This window comes from Microcaecilia unicolor, chromosome 5 (genome assembly GCF_901765095.1).
Source record: "Microcaecilia unicolor chromosome 5, aMicUni1.1, whole genome shotgun sequence".
Taxonomy (NCBI): Eukaryota; Metazoa; Chordata; class Amphibia; order Gymnophiona; family Siphonopidae; genus Microcaecilia; species Microcaecilia unicolor.
In genome coordinates, this window is record NC_044035.1 from 74,489,857 (window position 1) to 74,508,460 (window position 18,604).

The 18,604-nt window shown below is 40.8% G+C and overlaps 1 protein-coding gene across 1 annotated transcript in view; it reads left to right on the top strand.

The window, feature by feature from the left end:
* The window catches only part of KNDC1 (kinase non-catalytic C-lobe domain containing 1), a 200,678-nt gene that overhangs the window by 43,125 nt on the left and 138,949 nt on the right, over window positions 1–18,604 (top strand). The window contains exons 4-7 of the mRNA XM_030202996.1: window positions 9,538–9,684; window positions 11,227–11,344; window positions 12,694–13,685; window positions 17,520–17,634. Coding sequence (XP_030058856.1) covers window positions 9,538–9,684; window positions 11,227–11,344; window positions 12,694–13,685; window positions 17,520–17,634 — 1,372 coding nt within the window. The remainder of the gene's footprint in view (window positions 1–9,537; window positions 9,685–11,226; window positions 11,345–12,693; window positions 13,686–17,519; window positions 17,635–18,604) is intronic.

Here is an 18,604-nt window from a genome sequence, read left to right on the forward strand (position 1 = left end):
TATAAAAGCTAACTTCCATGGGGTTACACAAGATCCTTCCTAGAAAAAAGCACCCCTGAACATTGCAGTGGGCAGAAGAAAATCAATAATCCTATTGGAAAACAAAGAAAGCTAAGGGCTCCATTTACAAAGCCATGGTACATGCAAAACCAAAGAAACAGAAACAATGCACATTGGCAGAACTGTGGGCTTCTTTCTTTCTTTCCCTCCCTCCCCGTAGCATCCAACATTTCCTGCCATTCCTTTTCTTTCTCAAGGTGTCCTGCTGCGGGCGGCTCTCGTAATGTTTCAGCCCCCCCCCCCCCCCCCGCACCCATACTCCATCCACCTTTTTTACAAACTCTCCCCCCTGCACACATACCGGAGACCCCCCATGTCTTATCCAGCATTTTTTTACAGGCTCTGGGCTTCCTTTTTTTTTTTTTTTACAACCCCCCTCCCCCTACTCACTGGAGGGCTTGGCTAGCTTGGCAGGCTGGGCTTGACTGGTTGTCCCCGGGCCTCCTCTTTTTAACAGCCCACCCCCACTCACCGGATGAACTTGGCTGGCTGGCTTGACTGGGCTTGGCTTGACTTGGCTGGCTGGGCTGGTTGGTTGGCCCTGGGCTTCCTTTTTTTATACCCCCTACCTCACCAGCTGAGCATAGCTGGCCTCTTCGAGACAGGAAGGAAGCTCACTCCTTCCTGCCTGCTACTGCTGCTCTCTGCGATATCACCACGTGTTGAAAATGTCCACCAAGACTCAGTGGCCATTTTGAATATTCAGTGGTGTCGTGGAGAGCAGCATAGCCACTAGACAACCAGGGTGTATAAAGGTAGGCTCTGTGAGGGCACACTGAGGCCCGTTGGTGGGGGACAGGGTGGGGCAGACAGCATTCCTTTTATTTTCCAACTGGATACCGATCCTGCGGTATCCAATCAGGTTCAAGCAGAGGCAGGGAAAATACTTAAAAAAAAAAAAACTTTCTTAACTTTGTACTTCGTTACTAAGTACAAAAGTACTGCTTATTTGTAATGAATTACAAGTAAAAAGTATTTTTTTAAATATAACTCGTTACAAGTAAAAGTACTGAAAATTGTACTTAAGTACTGTAATTTACTACTTAATAGCTAGAGATGGGTAGCAACACTTTACTACCCATCTCTGGCTATTAAGTAGTAAATTTGAAACAAATTTAGAAAATATTCACTCAATGTGTAATTAAACTCTGGAGTTTGTTGCCAGAGAATGTGGTAAAAGCAGTTAGCTTAGCAGGGTTTAAAAAAGGTTTGGATACCTTCCTAAAAGAAAAGTCTATAAGCAGTTATTAAGATGGACTTGGGGGGAGGGGGAAACATAAATCTATTTTACTGTTGTGGGATCTTGCCAGTTACTTGTAATCTGGATTGGCCACTGTTGGAAACAGAATACTGGACTTGATGAACCTTTGGTCTGTTCCAGTATGGCATCTCTTATATTCTTCTTTTCGTGTGCTAGGTTCTGCATCAAACAGGAAAAACACCTCTATGGAGAGTCCAAAGAAAGCAGAAAAGTAGAAATCACAAACCAGCTTCATCGCAGGAAGTATTGATCAAATCAATAAAGGTGATTTGATCAACGCTTCCTGCCTTGAAGCTTGTGTTTACGCTCTCTACTTTTCTGCTTTCTTATGCTAGGTTCCACATTAAGAGTTACCACCCAAGAAAAAGCTTGAGGTGTCATCATGGACAATACAGTAAAATCTTCTGCTCAGAATGTTAGGAATTATTAGAAAAGAGAGAGAACATAAAACAAAAAATATTTCTGACTGTGAAGAAGCCCCTCCAGTTGAAATCCACCATTGCATGCAGGTTGCTTATGGTGATGACTGTGTTGATATGAATACTGTGCGTCACTGGACCAAAAAATGTAAAGATTGTGGACCAGGAAAGGCTGATTTGTCTGATTAGAAATGAAGTGGACAAGTCGGGACAGCAACAGACGAGTCTCACACGAGAAAGGTTGATGAAGTCATAAAGGACAATCGGAGAATTAAATCAAGGACGTGCTATGGACGTCATCTACTTAGATTTCAGCAAGGCTTTTGACACGGTTCCCCACAGGAGGCTCTTAAATAAACTAGACGGCCTGAAGATAGGACCCGAAGTGGTGAACTGGATTAGGAACTGGTTGACGGACAGACGCCAGAGGGTGGTGGTCAATGGAGTTCGCTCGGAGGAGGGAAAGGTGAGTAGTGGAGTGCCTCAGGGATCGGTGCTGGGGCCGATTCTGTTCAATATATTTGTGAGTGACATTGCCGAAGGGTTACAAGGTAAAGTTTGCCTTTTTGCGGATGACACCAAGATTTCCAACAGAGTGGACACCCCGGAGGGTGTGGAAAACATGAAAAAAGATCTGAAGAAGCTAGAAGAATGGTCTAACGTTTGGCAATTAAAATTCAATGCGAAGAAATGCAAAGTGATGCACTTAGGGAGTAGAAATCCAAGGCAGACGTATGTGTTAGGCGGAGAGAGTCTGATAGGCACGGACGGGGAGAGGGATCTTGGGGTAATAGTATCTGAGGACTTGAAGGCGACGAAACAGTGCGACAAGGCGGTGGCAGTAGCTAGAAGATTGCTAGGCTGTATAGAGAGAGGAGTGATCAGCAGAAGAAAGGAGGTTTTAATGCCCCTGTATAAGACGTTGGTGAGGCCCCACCTGGAGTATTGTGTTCAGTTTTGGAGGCCGTATCTTGCGAAGGATGTTAAAAAAATGGAAGCGGTGCAAAGGAAAGCTACGAGGATGGTATGGGATTTACGTTCCAAGACTTATGAAGAGAGGCTTGCCGACCTGAACATGTACACCCTGGAGGAAAGGAGGAACAGGGGTGATATGATACAGACGTTCAAATATTTGAAAGGTATTAATCCGCAAACAAATCTTTTCCGGAGATGGGAAGGCGGTAGAACGAGAGGACATGAAATGAGATTGAAGGGGGGCAGACTCAGGAAAGATGTCAGGAAGTATTTTTTCACGGAGAGGGTGGTGGACGCTTGGAATGCCCTCCCGCGGGAGGTGGTGGAGATGAAAACGGTAACGGAGTTCAAACATGCGTGGGATATGCATAGAGGAATCCTGTGCAGAAGGAATGGATCCTCAGAAGCTTAGCTGAAATTGGGTGGTGGAGCAGTTGGGGGGAAGAGGGGGGTGGTTGGGAGGCGAGGATAGGGGAGGGCAGACTTATACGGTCTGTACCAGAGCCGGTGATGGGAGGCAGGACTGGTGGTTGGGAGGCGGGTAATACTGCTGGGCAGACTTATATGGTCTGTGCCCTGAAAAGGACAGGTACAAATTCAAGGTAATGTATACACATATGAGTTTGTCTTGGGCAGACTGGATGGACCATGCAGGTCTTTTTCTGCCGTCATCTACTATGTTACTATGTTACTATGTAAGAGAAATTCCTGATACGTTTGGAATGCAACAGTGAATTACAATTTGAGGGACTTTTCAACACTGAGGGCCCCTTTTACCAAGCTGTGGCAAAAGGGTTGTGACGCTCGCTGAGGCCCCTTTTTTCCGCAGCCGGGTAAAAGGTAGGTCTTTCTTTTCTGCAGGAAATGGCCACATGGCAAGTAAAGCACTTGCCGTGCGGCCATTTGGGGGGGGCCCTTACCGCTGTCCAATGAGGTGATGGTAAGGGCTCCAGCGCTAACCTGGCGGTAACTGGGCAGCGCACAGCACTGCAAGATTTCTGCCAGGTACACACATGGTGCTGGGGATGGGAACTACCACCGGGCTGCTGCGGTAGCCTGGCAGTAGTTCCTTTTTAGCGAGCGGGAACCCCGTTTTGGGATTACCGCCACTTTGTAAAAGGGGCCCTGAATGCTTCCATTTCACAAGCAATAACGAAACAAACTCTTCACACACACTTCTTTTCAACTGAGGTGAAGGAAGAGATTTCAAAGAACAAGTGAACATGTGTAGCGCATCAGTGCTGCCTTCTGTTGATGAGTTATGTAAGTGGAGGCATTACCTTTAAGTTAGCCCTCATATAGGGGGGAAATTCTTTATATGGCGCTTAGAAAATCTGCACGGAAAACATTTCCACCTAAGTGTATTCTATAAGGGGCGCCTATATTTAAGCATGGTATATAGAATACGCTTAATTGATATCCTGGTGCCTAAAACTATGTGCCTCTATTTACACCAATGAAAATGTTGCGTAAATCCCAGCGCATAGATTTAAGGGCATTGGGCCATATTCTATAACACACAAATTTTGGAATGCCTGTGAAACGCCCATTTCCTTGCTTATAACCACACCCCCTTTTGCCTGTGCATATTAGAATTTAGGCGCCATGCGTTACAGAATGAGCTTAGCAAGTTATGCGTGTAAATTCTAATTATTGCCAATTAGTGCTCATTATTGCTTGTTAAGTGCTGTTAACAATGCTGATTGACCTGTTAAGCCAATTAAGTTATGCATGTTGTTACTGAATATGCTTGGATTTCTGCGTGGAACGCTAGGTGTGCTATATAGAATCCGGTGGATAATGTCTCTGTATCAGTTCAGGGTGCAATCTCATCTTGACTATTGTGTGCAATGCTGGTTGCCACATCTCAAAAAAGATATAGCTGAATTAGAAAAGGGGAATGGAATGCCTCTCATATGAAGAAAGGCTTAAGAGGTTAGGATTCTTCAATTTGGAGAAGAGATGGCTTGGGGGGGGGGGGGGGGTGGATATGATACAGGTCTACAAAATCATGAGTGGAGTAGAACAGGTAAATATGAACCAATTTTATTGAGCTATTAGGGTGGGGGAGGGGTGGGGAGGGGATGTTATACTTTTATTTTCACAAAAATTCAAAAAAGTTTTGAAGCTGAACTTGCATATATTATTATGTATGGGTTGGAGGGACTACTCATTTCATGTGTTGGTTATCATGGGCAAGATGTTGTAATGTTATGGTGGCATTTTGTAACCTGTTATGTGCCCTTTAACTTATACACTTAAAGACGTCTCATAAATTAAAAAAAAAAGTGCAAAGACTAGAAGACACTCCATGAAGTTGCATGGTAATAACTTTAAAAGAAATAGGGGAAAATATTTTTTTCATTCAAGTAATAGTTAAGCTCTAGAACTCATTGCTGGAGAATGTAGTAAAAGCTGTTAGCATATCTGGATTAAAAAAAAAGGTTTAGATTTGAATTTTAATCGTGCGATTAAAGTGTTACTTTTTCCCCCTCACTGCAGCTCCTTGTGACTCTAGGCGGCTCAGTTACCCCCCTGTTTACTAAGCCACACTAGCGGCTGCCACGCACTAATGCCGAAACAGCCCATTCATAAGGAGCTGCAGTGGGGAAAAAATTAACATACCTTTGAATGAGTGATTAACCACAATTATAAATTTTAATCAAAATGCAGTCCTAAAAAAGATAAAGAACTAAAAGTAATTAAAAGATAATAAATACAAATTGAAAAAAAATTACAAATTAAAGAATCTAAAACAGCATGCAGAATAGCTGTAAACAGCCTTACAGTTTACAGAGCTTACTTCAGAAATGTTTATACAAATTTCTGGAGGAAAAGTCCATAAACTGCTATTAAGATAGACACAGGGAAAGACACTATTTATCCTTGAGATCAGTAGCATGGAATCATGCTACTCTTTAGGATTCTGCCAGGTACTTGTGACCTTCATTGGCCACTGTTGGAAGCAGGATACTGGGCTACGTGGACCTTCAGTCTCACCCAGCGTGGCAGTATCCATTTTGAAGATTTCTGATATTGTGGTCTTAACCTCCCACCAAAACAGGTTTATGTTTGGGCATTTCCACCAGGTGTAGTAAAGCATTCCCTGCTGCCCACAGCCTCTCCAGCATCTGTTATTCTTCTGGAAATATCTTATCCAACTATTCTGGTGTCCAGCACCATCTCAGCAAGGTTTTATACCCATTTTCTTTTTCAGTTATCTCCTACCCAAAGTTTCTCTCTCTCATTCTTTCAGCTGGTTTGCACTTACTTTTCAACAGATGTAAATCGGTGTTCAATTTATGTTCAATTTATGGGGATTTGAAAATCTCATCTATGTTTACTTTTATTTCTCTGACCTATCTTCCCCTTTTTCCATGCAAATAAAAGTAGCACTCATACTTTTGTGCACATTAAGAGAGCAATTTTCAATTTTACACAGGTAAAACACAAATGTGAAAGACAATTCTGTAATTGGGCACATGCTGTTACATTCGCCATGTGCATGTAACTGCACAGAATGGCAACACTTGTGCATGTATGTGCAGTAACCCCAAATTCTATAAAAGTCACTAAAAATTGTGCATGCAAGTTAATTGAATAACAAGCTAATTAACACCAATACATAGTAACATAGTAAATGACGGCAGATAAAGACCTGTATGGTCCATCCAGTCTGCCCAACAAGATAAACTCATTTACATGGTATGTGATACTTTATATGTATACCCGAGTTTGATTTGTCTACCCAGCACTGTTCTTGTACTAAGTTCTGGAGCTAACGTCGAAGCCCCTTAAAATTTGCAACCCTATCTATTCAGTCATAATTGGGGCATAGACCCTAGAAGTCTGCCCAGCTCCCATTTTGTTTCCCAATTACCAGCGTCACCACCCAATCTCCACTAAGATTCCACGGAACCATTCCTTCTCAACAGGATTCCTTTGTGCTTATTGACTTGTTAACCAATTATTGGCACTAATTGGATTTAATTGAAATATATGTGCATAAATATAGATGCGGGATCCACGACTAAATTTTATGTGCAAGTTCAAAAAGGGGGCATGGAAATGGGAGGGTCAAGGGCAGAACAGAGGTGTTACTAACATTTACGCACATTGTTATAAAATGAGGGGGATACACGCCTAATTTAGGCACCATGTTTCAGTTGTTGGAAATGACCGGCCTAAAGTTAGTTGCGATTCCAGAATGTAAGTGCTATTCTTTATACCATGCCTGACTTTAAGCATGGTTTATAGAATAGCCCTTTTTTGGTGCCATATATAGAATACACCTCTATCTGCTATTCTATATGATAGTGCATAACTTCAAGGGAATGTACACATAGAAGGAGCATGGGAGAGGCAAGGGCATGTCTCCAGTTTACACACAATTAATACAATACTATAAGTTACAAGCTTTGCACGACGCACTTAGGTGCACCCATGTACGCCTGTAATTGTCCTGTTGTAAAATAGTCACACCTAAATTTAAACTTGCCAATTCAGGTTTACAACAGTATTCAATAACATCTTGGCACTCAGGAAAGTCTAAGAACAGACAATGCATACCTGTAACGGATGTTCTCTGTAGTCTGCAAGTTTGATCAGGCACATAAGTGGGTGATGTCATCACACATCACAGAGACAGAACAATTGTTCTAGCACTTAGAACGTAAAGGGCCCTATTTACTCAGGCGCACTAGCGTTTTTAGCATGCGCTAAAAACGGCACACCTCCAGGACGGCTTAGTAAACGGTCCAAAGTTTGGAGTATATGTGGTCTTCCTGCACGCAGTGGTCTCATTTGATTTATTTATGACATTTGTATCCCGCATTTTCCCAAACAAGTTCAGATTCAATGTGGCTAACATTAAACATTCATAACAGTGCATTACAATTAATAAACAGAGTAGAAGTATAATTAGAATTGTGCAATTAATATCACTATTTGTAGATAACATGAGTAAGATAGCGAATGTGCCAATGAGTTTAACAGTTACTAGCATTGGTGAAGAACTTATTAAATAAAAATGGTTTTAACAGTTTACAAAATTTAAGGTAATTGGTAACAATCTTAGTGGTTTTGATAAAGAATTCCATATCTTTGTACTTTGATAGATGAATCTTGCATTGTGAATTGATTTGCAGTGGATCTTCTTGCAACTCGGAAAGTGAATGATGAGATAATCTCTAAACATTGGAAAAACATTTCCTAAAGGCAGTTCTATCAAATTTTGCATGTAGCTGGGTGATAAACCGTACAAACTTTCATATACAAATACATATATTTTGAAGGAGATTCGGGCATTGATTGGGAGTCAGTGTAATTTAGTCAGGAGAGAAGTTACCTTAGTATAATGAGGAACTTTACATACAAGACCTGCAGTGTTTTGAGCTGTCTGAAGTTTCTTGATTAAAAGAGTCTTTTAATCTTGAGTAGATGGCAATTGCAATAATCATCAGCTCCTCAGTTTGTTTCAAGATCAAGAATATAAGTAAACTTTCAAGGGGCAGGAGAAATTGTGTGCTTAATCAATCCTGCTGTCTGCAGAAAACATCTGTTATGGGTTTGCAACGATGCTTTATCCGCCAACAAGCAAGACTAAGTGAGGCGCATAGGTGGGAGACTCCCAAACTTAGGGCAGCTCATGGAGTGGAGGAGTGGCCTAGTGGTTAGGGTGGTGGACTTTGGTCCTGAGGAACTGAGTTCGATTCCCACTTCAGGCACAGGCAGCTCCTTGTGACTCTGGGCAAGTCACTTAACCCTCCATTGCCCCAGGTACAAATAAGTACCAGTATATACTATGTAAACCCCACAGAAAGGCAGCATATCAAGTCCCAGTTCCCTTTCCCTATTTCAGATTCTACGTGGAATGTTGCTACTATTGGAGGTTCTAGATGGAATGTTAATGTTGCTATTCCACTAGCAACATTCCATGTAGAAGCCTGCCCTTGCAGCCACGCAGGCTTCTGTTTCTGAGTCTGACGTCCTGCACGTACATGCAGGACGTCAGACTCACAGAAGCAGAAGCCTGCGCGGCCACATTGGTGATCTGCAAGGGCCGACTTCTACATGGAATGTTGCTAGTGGAATAGCAACATTCCATGCAGAATCTCAAATAGTAGCAACAGTGGAGGAGTGGCCTAGTGGTTAGGGTGGTGGACTTTGGTCCTGGGGAACTGAGTTCGATTCCCACTTCAGGCACAGGCAGCTCCTTGTGACTCTGGGCAAGTCACTTAACCCTCCATTGCCCCAGGTACAAATAAGTACCTGTATACAATATGTAAGCCGCATTGAGCCTGCCATGAGTGGGAAAGCGCGGGGTACAAATGTAATAAAAATAAAATAAAATTTACACTCTGTTCTGTATTTAGAAGCAGCCTTCACTTAAAAACCAGTGTGAGAGTTTCCACATTTAGACAGACAGCTTGACTAAAAGCATCTTGAGATGCTACTGTCCTTTTTTTGTAGTTTGGTCCAAGCAGTAGTGTGAAGAAAATGTATGAAGCAAGGACCAGGTCACTGCTTTGCAAATTGCACCCAGTGATGCAGACTTTAGAAGAGCCTCCATTGCTCTAGTGATTCTGATCTGATGACTTACTTTAGTGCTTAGAGGTATACCCATTAGTAGAGCTGTATTGAATAGCATATTTTACTATTCAGCAGACTATGAATACGAATAATGGGCATTGAGCTTTTTTTTTTTAAATAAATTGTATTGTATTTCCCATTTTATTAAAAGATCCTGCCTTGTTTATTCTCTGTTTCCTTTATTCCTGCATAGTATTGTGTAAATAAAGAGTCATGTTCATTTTTATATAGGCTCATATCTACTCACTGGGTGCAACACTGAAAGCAACAAGTGAATTTGGAATAGAGCCCGAGCTGGAGCCAAATTTCTGCAAGGAGTTGAAGTATTTGTTTGAGCAAATGCAGCAAGAGAATCCTTTAGATAGACCTGACATTGAGGTAACTCACATTTTGTTTATATTTGGTGCTTTCTAAATCAAGATTAAAAAAAAAAAAATTGTACACATATGAGAGAAATATATTCTGTAAAGATTTCCAAGATCTTAAATATGCCTATAGTACCACAAGATAATTTGTGAAGGGAAGTATCCCAAAAAGTTAACCTGAATGTGCTAATATTCAGGGCTATCCAGGTAACTTTAGGAGATCAAATCTGGAGCACAAAACTCTGTTCTGCAGTTAAGTGGATAACCTATCTGATTATCTTTGGGACTGCCTATTCAGCTGTCCAACTTAACTGCGAAAGTCAGACTAATATTTGCTTTAAAATAGCTAGTTATCTTTAATCAGATATTATTTGCCTGCTAATATTGACCCTAATTTTGAAATCATTAGTTCCCTTCGTCTATAACTGGTTGCCTAAATTAGGCGTCAATTGCATACATAGGTTATAGAATATTAGCACTTACGCATGCAACTGCCAGTTACGCATGTAAGCGCTAAGGACTGAATTCTAAATCAGCACTGAAAAAAGCGCTATTCTATAAACCGTGCTTATAGTTAGGCATGGTTTATAGCATAGCGCTTACGCCCGGGAATCGCATCTAACTGTAGGTGCGGCCATTTGCATCAACTAACATGGTACAAATGCCCGTGCCTAAATATAGGTGATGTGAGCACTTAACGTCAGCCATAGATGTGATGTAAATTCTTGTGCCTACATTCAGTAGATACATGAGTAACTTACAGTATTATGGGGCTCATTTTCAAAAGACAAAAACATCCAAAAAGCAGCACAAAGTAGCAGATGAACATTTTGTTTTTTTTCCAAAAGTCCAAATCAAACATTCTCTGCTGGAGCCCCCAGCCCATGCTGCCTGAGCAGCAGGAAATTGGCAGGGTGCTCCAGCTAGCAGTGCTGGCATTTCTGCACATGCTCAGTTCATGCACTGAACGTAGTATGGGTGGAAGTGCTGGCATTGGAAACTGGGGCACCCTGCTGGCTTCTTCGCTGGCTGCTTGGACAGTATGGGCAGGGGCTCTGGCAGAGAAAGTAGGTAGAAGAATTTACATCACATCTATGCTAGCGAAGGTATGATTCAGCTGGAGGACAGTACTGCTGGGGAGGGGCAGAACTGAGAGAAATTGCTTGTCCACCCCTGGGGCCCCCCCCCCCCCCAAAAAAAAAAATCAATTTCTGGCTGTGTCCCTGTTTAACTCAATCTAGTAAAAGTGCCCCACAGATGCATATGTTGCCTTCAAAAATAGATTGAAAATGTGCATGTAGGTGCCTTCACAGCCTTGGTCCCTATTATAAAATTACCCTCTATTCTTGTAAGTAGAGCTGTAAAATAATCATATGCAGCCATACCGACTATAGGAATTTAGGAAGCTAAGTGCAGCATTTCACATTTTAAGTATTTGCATGAATCTTGTGTATGTGAACTGAAGTCATCTGAGACCTTTTAGAAAGGAGGCTGCTGAATATTTTTTCTTTTCAGTAACAAGCTAATTAGTTTAATCTGTCATTTTTGGTTGCAGATCATTATATCGTTATGTGAAGAAAAAATGAAATGTTCCTCCTCGTGCAATATTTGTTGTAATTTATCTGCTGTTGGAAGAAGAGTGCTCTCTATTGAATCAATAAATGCTTTTCAAGGTAAACCTAATACTTATGTGGATGTTTAGTTTATATTTGGGAGTTTGAAAGAACATCTATTTAAACCTTATCTGTAATTAATTCAGTTCAACTTGGATTATGTAAATTCTTTTGACTCTGAAAATAAATTTTATCTGCCTAACATTATTTAAGTGCATTTTTTAAAAACATATTTTTGATTGGGTTTTAAGATGACAAGAACAACTTACATTGGCAATCATCTTCAATCAGCCAAAGAAACAAATAATGCCCCCCCCCCCCCCCCCCCCACAGCCTCTCTCCAACCAAATGCTTCAAAGGTGCTATCCATTCCCAAACCGAACCCTTTTTGACATCCAATATCCTAAACTAGAATGTAACTATGTACAATACAAATATGCTAAATGAATGGTTAAATATCCTATCAGAAACAAAACTCATCACACTTGGAATATGAATACAGTCCTGGAACAGTACAAACAGAAAGGAAGGTGCTCCCTTAGTTTTCTCCCCTCCCCCATCATCACATTCCTCTACTACTACTATAAATCATTTCTATAGCGCTACCAGTCGTACGCAGCGCTTCACAATACCCTCACACATTTGCAAACTCTGATTCCTATGCCTCAGCAGCACTGTTGCCCACAACTTTCTCACCTTTTCGAGCTTCCCATGTACTCTAGCATCACTTGCTCACTTCCAACCACCCGTCCGTCATGGTGGGAGTCATCTGATTTCCAGTACTAATTTTCATAGGAGCCGACTCTGTGGGTGCTTGAGCACCCCCAATATTGAGAAAATTCTTTGTATGTTTCCAGGGAGGGGTTATTTCTACTGGGCTTAGCACCCCCAATAATTATGAAAAGTTGACTCCTATGCTAATTTTTGAACCAGATGGCCTGGGAGATTCTCCCAAACCTTTCACAGTAACAAAAACAGCTGCAATTTATTCTCTATGGCTCCATCTTACAAAGCCGCACTAGTGGCTGCTCGTGCAGTACTGCCGACAGATCCAATTCACTGTAAATGGGCTGTGTCAGCATTGCGGCGCAGCTTGGTAAAAGGGGGGGGGGGTGGAGTAAATAAATGTCCATTTGAGTAAGTCTCCTATCCTCCAGAATCCCTTACAAGCTGTGGTAAACATGCTGTAGTGCTTATCACAGCTTGGAAAAAGGACCCCCTAGTAATCCTATAGAAATGGGAGTAACTCTCACTGCATTATTTTCCATCAAATTGTACATTCATTTTTATAAAAAAAAAAGTGATTACAGTAATATTCCACTTTAAAATAAACAAAACTGACAGCTTAGTTATATGCAAATAAGATACAATTATGTTGATTTATTGGTATGCATATTTTCTTCAACTAGATGAATGTGAAAACACATGGAGAGGAAGAAAGTATCAAGCTGACACAGAAGTTAAACCACAAAGAGATGAAAAAACAGCAGAGAGCATTCCTTTTGCTGCTGAAAATTGTGCATCCAAATTGTGCCTGAATGGCTGTCTGAACAGTTTGACCCTGGAAGATGGGAAGTGTAAATATGGTTTAAATGAAATTGCAATTAAAACAGATAATGAAAGAACTCCACTTCTTTCAAAGTTTACAAATCATTATAATGAGGAAAAAATTGTATTATTTCATGAAAATCATAATGACTCTGTTTTGGAAACTGGACAATGTGACCATGACTTTGGCAGGCTCCTGAGGAAAAGTCTTACCAGTAAGCCACAGTCCTTTCCAAAGAATCCTGTAAAATATACAGAAGAAAGCTATAGTTTGACTACTGTCTCTGGATCAGATAATGGAGAGCTCACTAAAAAGAGTTGGCCATCCGCATCAGATTTACCTTTTCTGGACAGTAGCAAGGATGATAATTTCTGCAATATTTGTTTACAGACAAAAAGTCAACCAAAACTTTGCCAGGTCTTTTCCCCGAATTCACAAATAATAGATAGTCACGAATGTGCACAGCTGTCTAATATATTTAGGGGAAAAGTTCCATCTGTTCCGAAAGGAAAACCAGAGTTTTGTTCTGGCTGTGGTACAGATGAGTTTTGCCTTGCTTCTCCTGAAACTCCCCTTGTTCAGGTAATAGGCAAAGTCGCAGATCATTTACCTCCTGGGACAGAGGTGTTAAGAAAAGACTGTACTTCTCCAGGAGACTGTGCTCAGACTTCCATTTTGTTGAAAGGGGATAATTTATCTCAAATTAACTGCAAGTTTTCATTATTAAACACTGATACTAGTGGAAAGGATTGCAAAGCACATCAAAATAACTCTTCACAGCTGAGTAGAAGTAGTGATAAACAAAGGTTTGATGGAACCAGAGAATCTGAACTCATAAATGATAATGAACAGGTAGCAAATATACCTTTTGTGCATTCACTTTTCCAGTTGACCTATGTTGAATTGATATGTTAATTCTACATAATCCAGTAATTTTACGTCCAAAGATTCCTTGCTGAGAAATGCTCACTTGTGCATTGGCTTGAACAAAGTATTCACTAGGAAAAGTCTACTAATCCTATTCCTTGTTGTAAATGATGAAGAGGCAAGTCAGAGGGAAACAACAGAAATCAAACAGCAGAAAAGATAAAGTGAATTTGGCGCAGATGGGAATAAAGGAAATGGTGGAGACTCAGAGCCAGAGGAAGCAAGTTTATTAGAAGACCTAACACGGTCCGTGTTTCGGCAAATAGCTTGCATCAGGGGGTTGTATGATTAAAAGCTTCCTTAAACAACTCAATACAAAAGAATATCTAAATTGAGAATTACCACTGCATCAACGTATCAAGTTGTTTACGGTAGTTTTCAATCATATGACTCCTGATGCAGGCTTCTAATAAAGTGTTTCCCCCTCTGGCTCTGAGGCTCCACCATTTCTTTTATTCACATATGGGTCCACTTAACTTTCTTTTCTGCTTTTTGTGTAGATGACATTTCATTTTATTATTGCATTTTAACTTATTTATGTTTTGAAGTCATATAAACAGGTCAGATGGAGACATGTTCATTTTAAGTATTGTCTCATTTTATAATTTTAAAATAGCTCTTAAATATGATGTGGTGCATGGCAATGAAAGTGCTACTACTTTCATTTTGCATAGTTTATTTTTTCTAATTTCTTATTCTCCATCAACAAGCAGGATTGAGTCAGGCGGACAAGTGGATGACATCTTTGCATGTCTCTGAATAAAACAGCTCTCCCAGAGCTGAGAACTAAGTGTAAAAGTTTTGAAGATGTGTCGCCATTCCCATGCATTGCAGTCTCCTCAGTACCTCAGCTTTATTCTTTCTACTTTGCTGAACAGACACAAAAGCAAAGCTGTCCAGCTGTCCAGTATTTTATGTGACATTGTTGTTCATCTCAGTTCTTAAAAAGAAAGAAAGATGATGATTTTGGAGGTTATTTTAGAAATTTTGTGTGCATATCCATATGTAAATAGCATCATGTCCATCTGTAGATTGTGATTTCGGAATGCTGCTGTTTACCTGTGGATATAGCCTGGAATGCACAGATTTAAAGGGGATTTTTGGGGGGTCGGTTTTATATATATTTAATTTTTGGGTCCTTTATTTTACAGAATATAGAGATAAAAATGACACATCCATAAGTACATAAGTAATGCCACACTGGGAAAAGACCAAGGGTCCATCGAGCTCAGCATCCTGTCCTGTCCAGATTGGAACATACTCAGTTGTGGTGGTATTTTAGAAACGAGTCTGTCAATGCATGTTTAAAAAATGAATTGCATGGACCTGGCAGCTTCCATGTGGAAGAATGACAAGTTTTGTTACTTGCATGTGTAGGTGCCCTAATTTACAAAGCTACACATAAAAGTGCCACCGATTAAGTAGTGAGGCTACAATTTTAACATGGTTTTCATTTTGGAGGCAGAAATAAACTGTATGGAATGAAGACAAATGACTCCATTATTCTCTCATGTAAAGCCCTTTCTGAAAAGAGCACTGTTTAAAAACTAGGTGTGCCTTTGAGCAGGTATAAAGCCTAACGTGGAAACTTTTCCCCGCAACTGTGTATTCCTTTGAAATCTCTGCATGTTGTTGAACTCCATGTGTGTGATATAGATGTGTAAATGCTGCTATTTACACATGTCACTAAAATAACAGCCTATGGGGCCCTTTTACAGAGTGGCAGTAAGCCCAACGCGGGCTTACCCCTTGCTCTTCCGGGACTACCACTGGCACAATGCGGCCACCAGTGGTAGTCCCACCCTCAGCATACAGCATTTCCAGGGGAAAAAGAAATCCCCTGGAAATGGCTTGGGTGGCAGTAACCTGGCGGCAATTGGGCATTGCCATGCACTGCCCGGTTACTTCCAGGTTAGCGCAGGAACCTTTATTGCCACCTCAGTGAGTGGTGGTAAGGGCTTCCCGCTGCATGGCCACACAGTAAGAATTGTCTTACCACATGGCCATGTGTGTTTGGGAGCTTTTTACCCATTGCGGTAAAAAGAGCCCTGGCGTGTGAGAAAACCAGCCCCCGCCTCTAGCTCAGGACCCTTTTCCCACAGCTTGGTAAAAGGACTCCCATATATGTATTTCCCATTGTACAGTGGGAATAAACATATATCAGCCGATATTCAGCCCTATTTAACTGGCCACAAATGGTTCCTGGCTGGTTAAAAAATGTTTAGCCAGCTAAGCACTAATATTTGGTGCAAGATGGCTATGTAGCTACCTAAGCACCAATATTCAGTGCCAAACCAGTTAAGTTGAGTGGTTAAGATAGGCAGTTTAATTAGGAGGCATATCTTTTAACACCAGATATTCAGTGCTGGTCGCTGGATACAGACCTGCATTGAATATCTGGGGTCAGCACCACCAGCAGCAGCTAACTATGCTGCTTGCCACCTGCTGGCCCCCTTTTACCGCAGCTTCGTAAAGGACCCCTTAGCATTTAAAATGTAAAAGTTTACGTTTCAGGTCTTTGCTATTTACTTGGTGTTGGTTTTATATACGTATCCAGAATACTTCCACATACAAGCACCAGAAGTTATACATGGAGGATACTAAAAGATGCCTTATTTCTGCACATGTAGATTCTTGAAGTCACTTCTCCCTACCAAATACATGTGTAATTGCTATCATCCTTGTATGTATTTAACAAAAGGCCCAATGCTTGGCAGAGCCATACTGGGAGAATTATGAACATCTCGACCTGGACACTCAAATTCCTACCTCAACATTGTATGCACAATAGAGCTTTTAGAGTATTAGTTTTCGTTTTAATTATATGTGCTTGTTCCGGACCATGTCTTAACTGAAATCAGGATTCTATCCCTGTCCAATGTGTGGGAGAAAGATCCAGAACTTCAATAACCAGTCCAAGGGGTCCTTTTACTAAAGAGACTTTCCCACATTCTAAGCCCAGATTGACCATGGAATTTTTTAGTTTTTTTTTTCCATTTGTTTTAATTTCCGGTCATGTGCGGTACTTGCAAAGAATTAATTTAGGGAAGCTCATTTAAATTCTACGTTAATGAGCTGCAGGGTCTTGAAAAGCAGCTTATTAATGTAAAATTTTGTGGAGAAGGATGTGTGAAAAAATTTTGCTGGCCATGCAGAAATTAACTACATCTCAATGAGATGTAAAATTTATTTTATGGATTTCTTAAATCTTTTTTTGCTCAGTGTCTTAAAGGGTCTGTTGCCCTCTTATCATAGGATAGCTACCAGATAGGCATCAGTCTCTGATGGGATAGTGGCCTGCTCCAAACCCATGACACCGCATCAAGGCTAAAACTGAAGAAAATAATGTTCCCCTTTTTTAATCTCATCTTCCCCTTGGAAGCCCTGCTGCACCTTTTACAGTAGCTAAATGTGCCTCATCTTGCTCCAATCCCTACACAAGTACACCTAAAGCAGTGATTCCTTAAGGGGAGAAGAACCATCTCCATTTGCTTCTGCCTCTGTGGTGCCATCTTGAAAAATGGTATTGATTGATCCCCTAGTTCTAGCTTATTATATCAGGATAAAATGTATGTGCCTTTCACTTGCTTGCATAAAATATAATTGGTGAGCATTAGTGGGGAAATTTTTAACACTGTTAGTGTTGTGTTGGAATAATTGCTTTGCCTATTTTTAAGTTAACAATTGTGTGCATTTATATTGTTTATAGAATTGTTTATGCTTCTTAATTTCCTCTTTCTTTTTCTGTTTATATTTTAGTGGATCTCTTTGAAAGATCTTTTGTCATGGTATGGTAGGCCATTAAAGGAGTATGAACTGTGGGCTTTATGTCATGAATGTTTAAATGCTCTGCAGACATGTATAAATTACCCAGGTAATGTGTTTGCTGTTTTGAGTTTATATCTTCATTAATATCAAGCTAACAGTACTGGGACAGTGGAATTCCTTTTTTAATTGGAAGGCCAAACCAAACTCTTCCCTTCTACTCAGCCCTATCCCTCTCTCTGCATGTGCTCGTTACCTATCTTTCTCTCTCTTTCACTATCCCAATATTCTCTCACTTCCCCTTTAATTGTCCCTGTGCCCCTAACCAATTTGTTTTGGGGGTAAGGAATTTTAATGATAGATCTAAAATGGGAGGTGGGCCATAAAAATTTTGAGAGTGGGAGAAGAAAAAAAAGGAGGTGAGTTCCTAGAGGAGGAAGATGAAAAAGGGAACTCGGAGTAAAATCAGGGTAGTTGGGGTAACAGAGGTGGGAGAGTGCACAGAAGACGGGAAAAAGGGAAAGAAGATGAAGAGAGCAAAGGGATAGAAGATAAGGCGGCGGAAAAAGAAAGGGCATCTAGTAGAGGGATTGAAACACCCTGTCTCCCAGTGCTGTTCCCCTTCATTGAAACTCGCATACTCTGCTACACCCCTTCATTTCCCTCATTTAGTTCTCTCGTATTCCTTTTGATACTCTCATTCCTCACTGTTCCTCCCCAGATGCTCTCACTCCCTTGATGTTTCATCTGGTTACTTAGACACCCACATCCTCTATGACCCCCTACATAAGAACATAAGAATTACCATACTGGATCAGATCAAAGGTCCAACAAGTCCAGAATCCTCCTTCCAGTAGTTGCCAATTCAGGTCACAAATACCTGTCAGTATTCCAAAAAGTATCTAGGTTTCAAGGTACTTATTCCCCAGGTCTATCTTGGTAATGGTCTGTTGAAATTTTTTCTCAGGGACTTGTGCAAACCTTTTCTAAACTTGGCTATGCTAACTGCTTTTATGACATTGTCCGATAATTAATTCCAAAGCTTAACTGTGCGTTGAGTGAAAACAAAAATCGCCTTT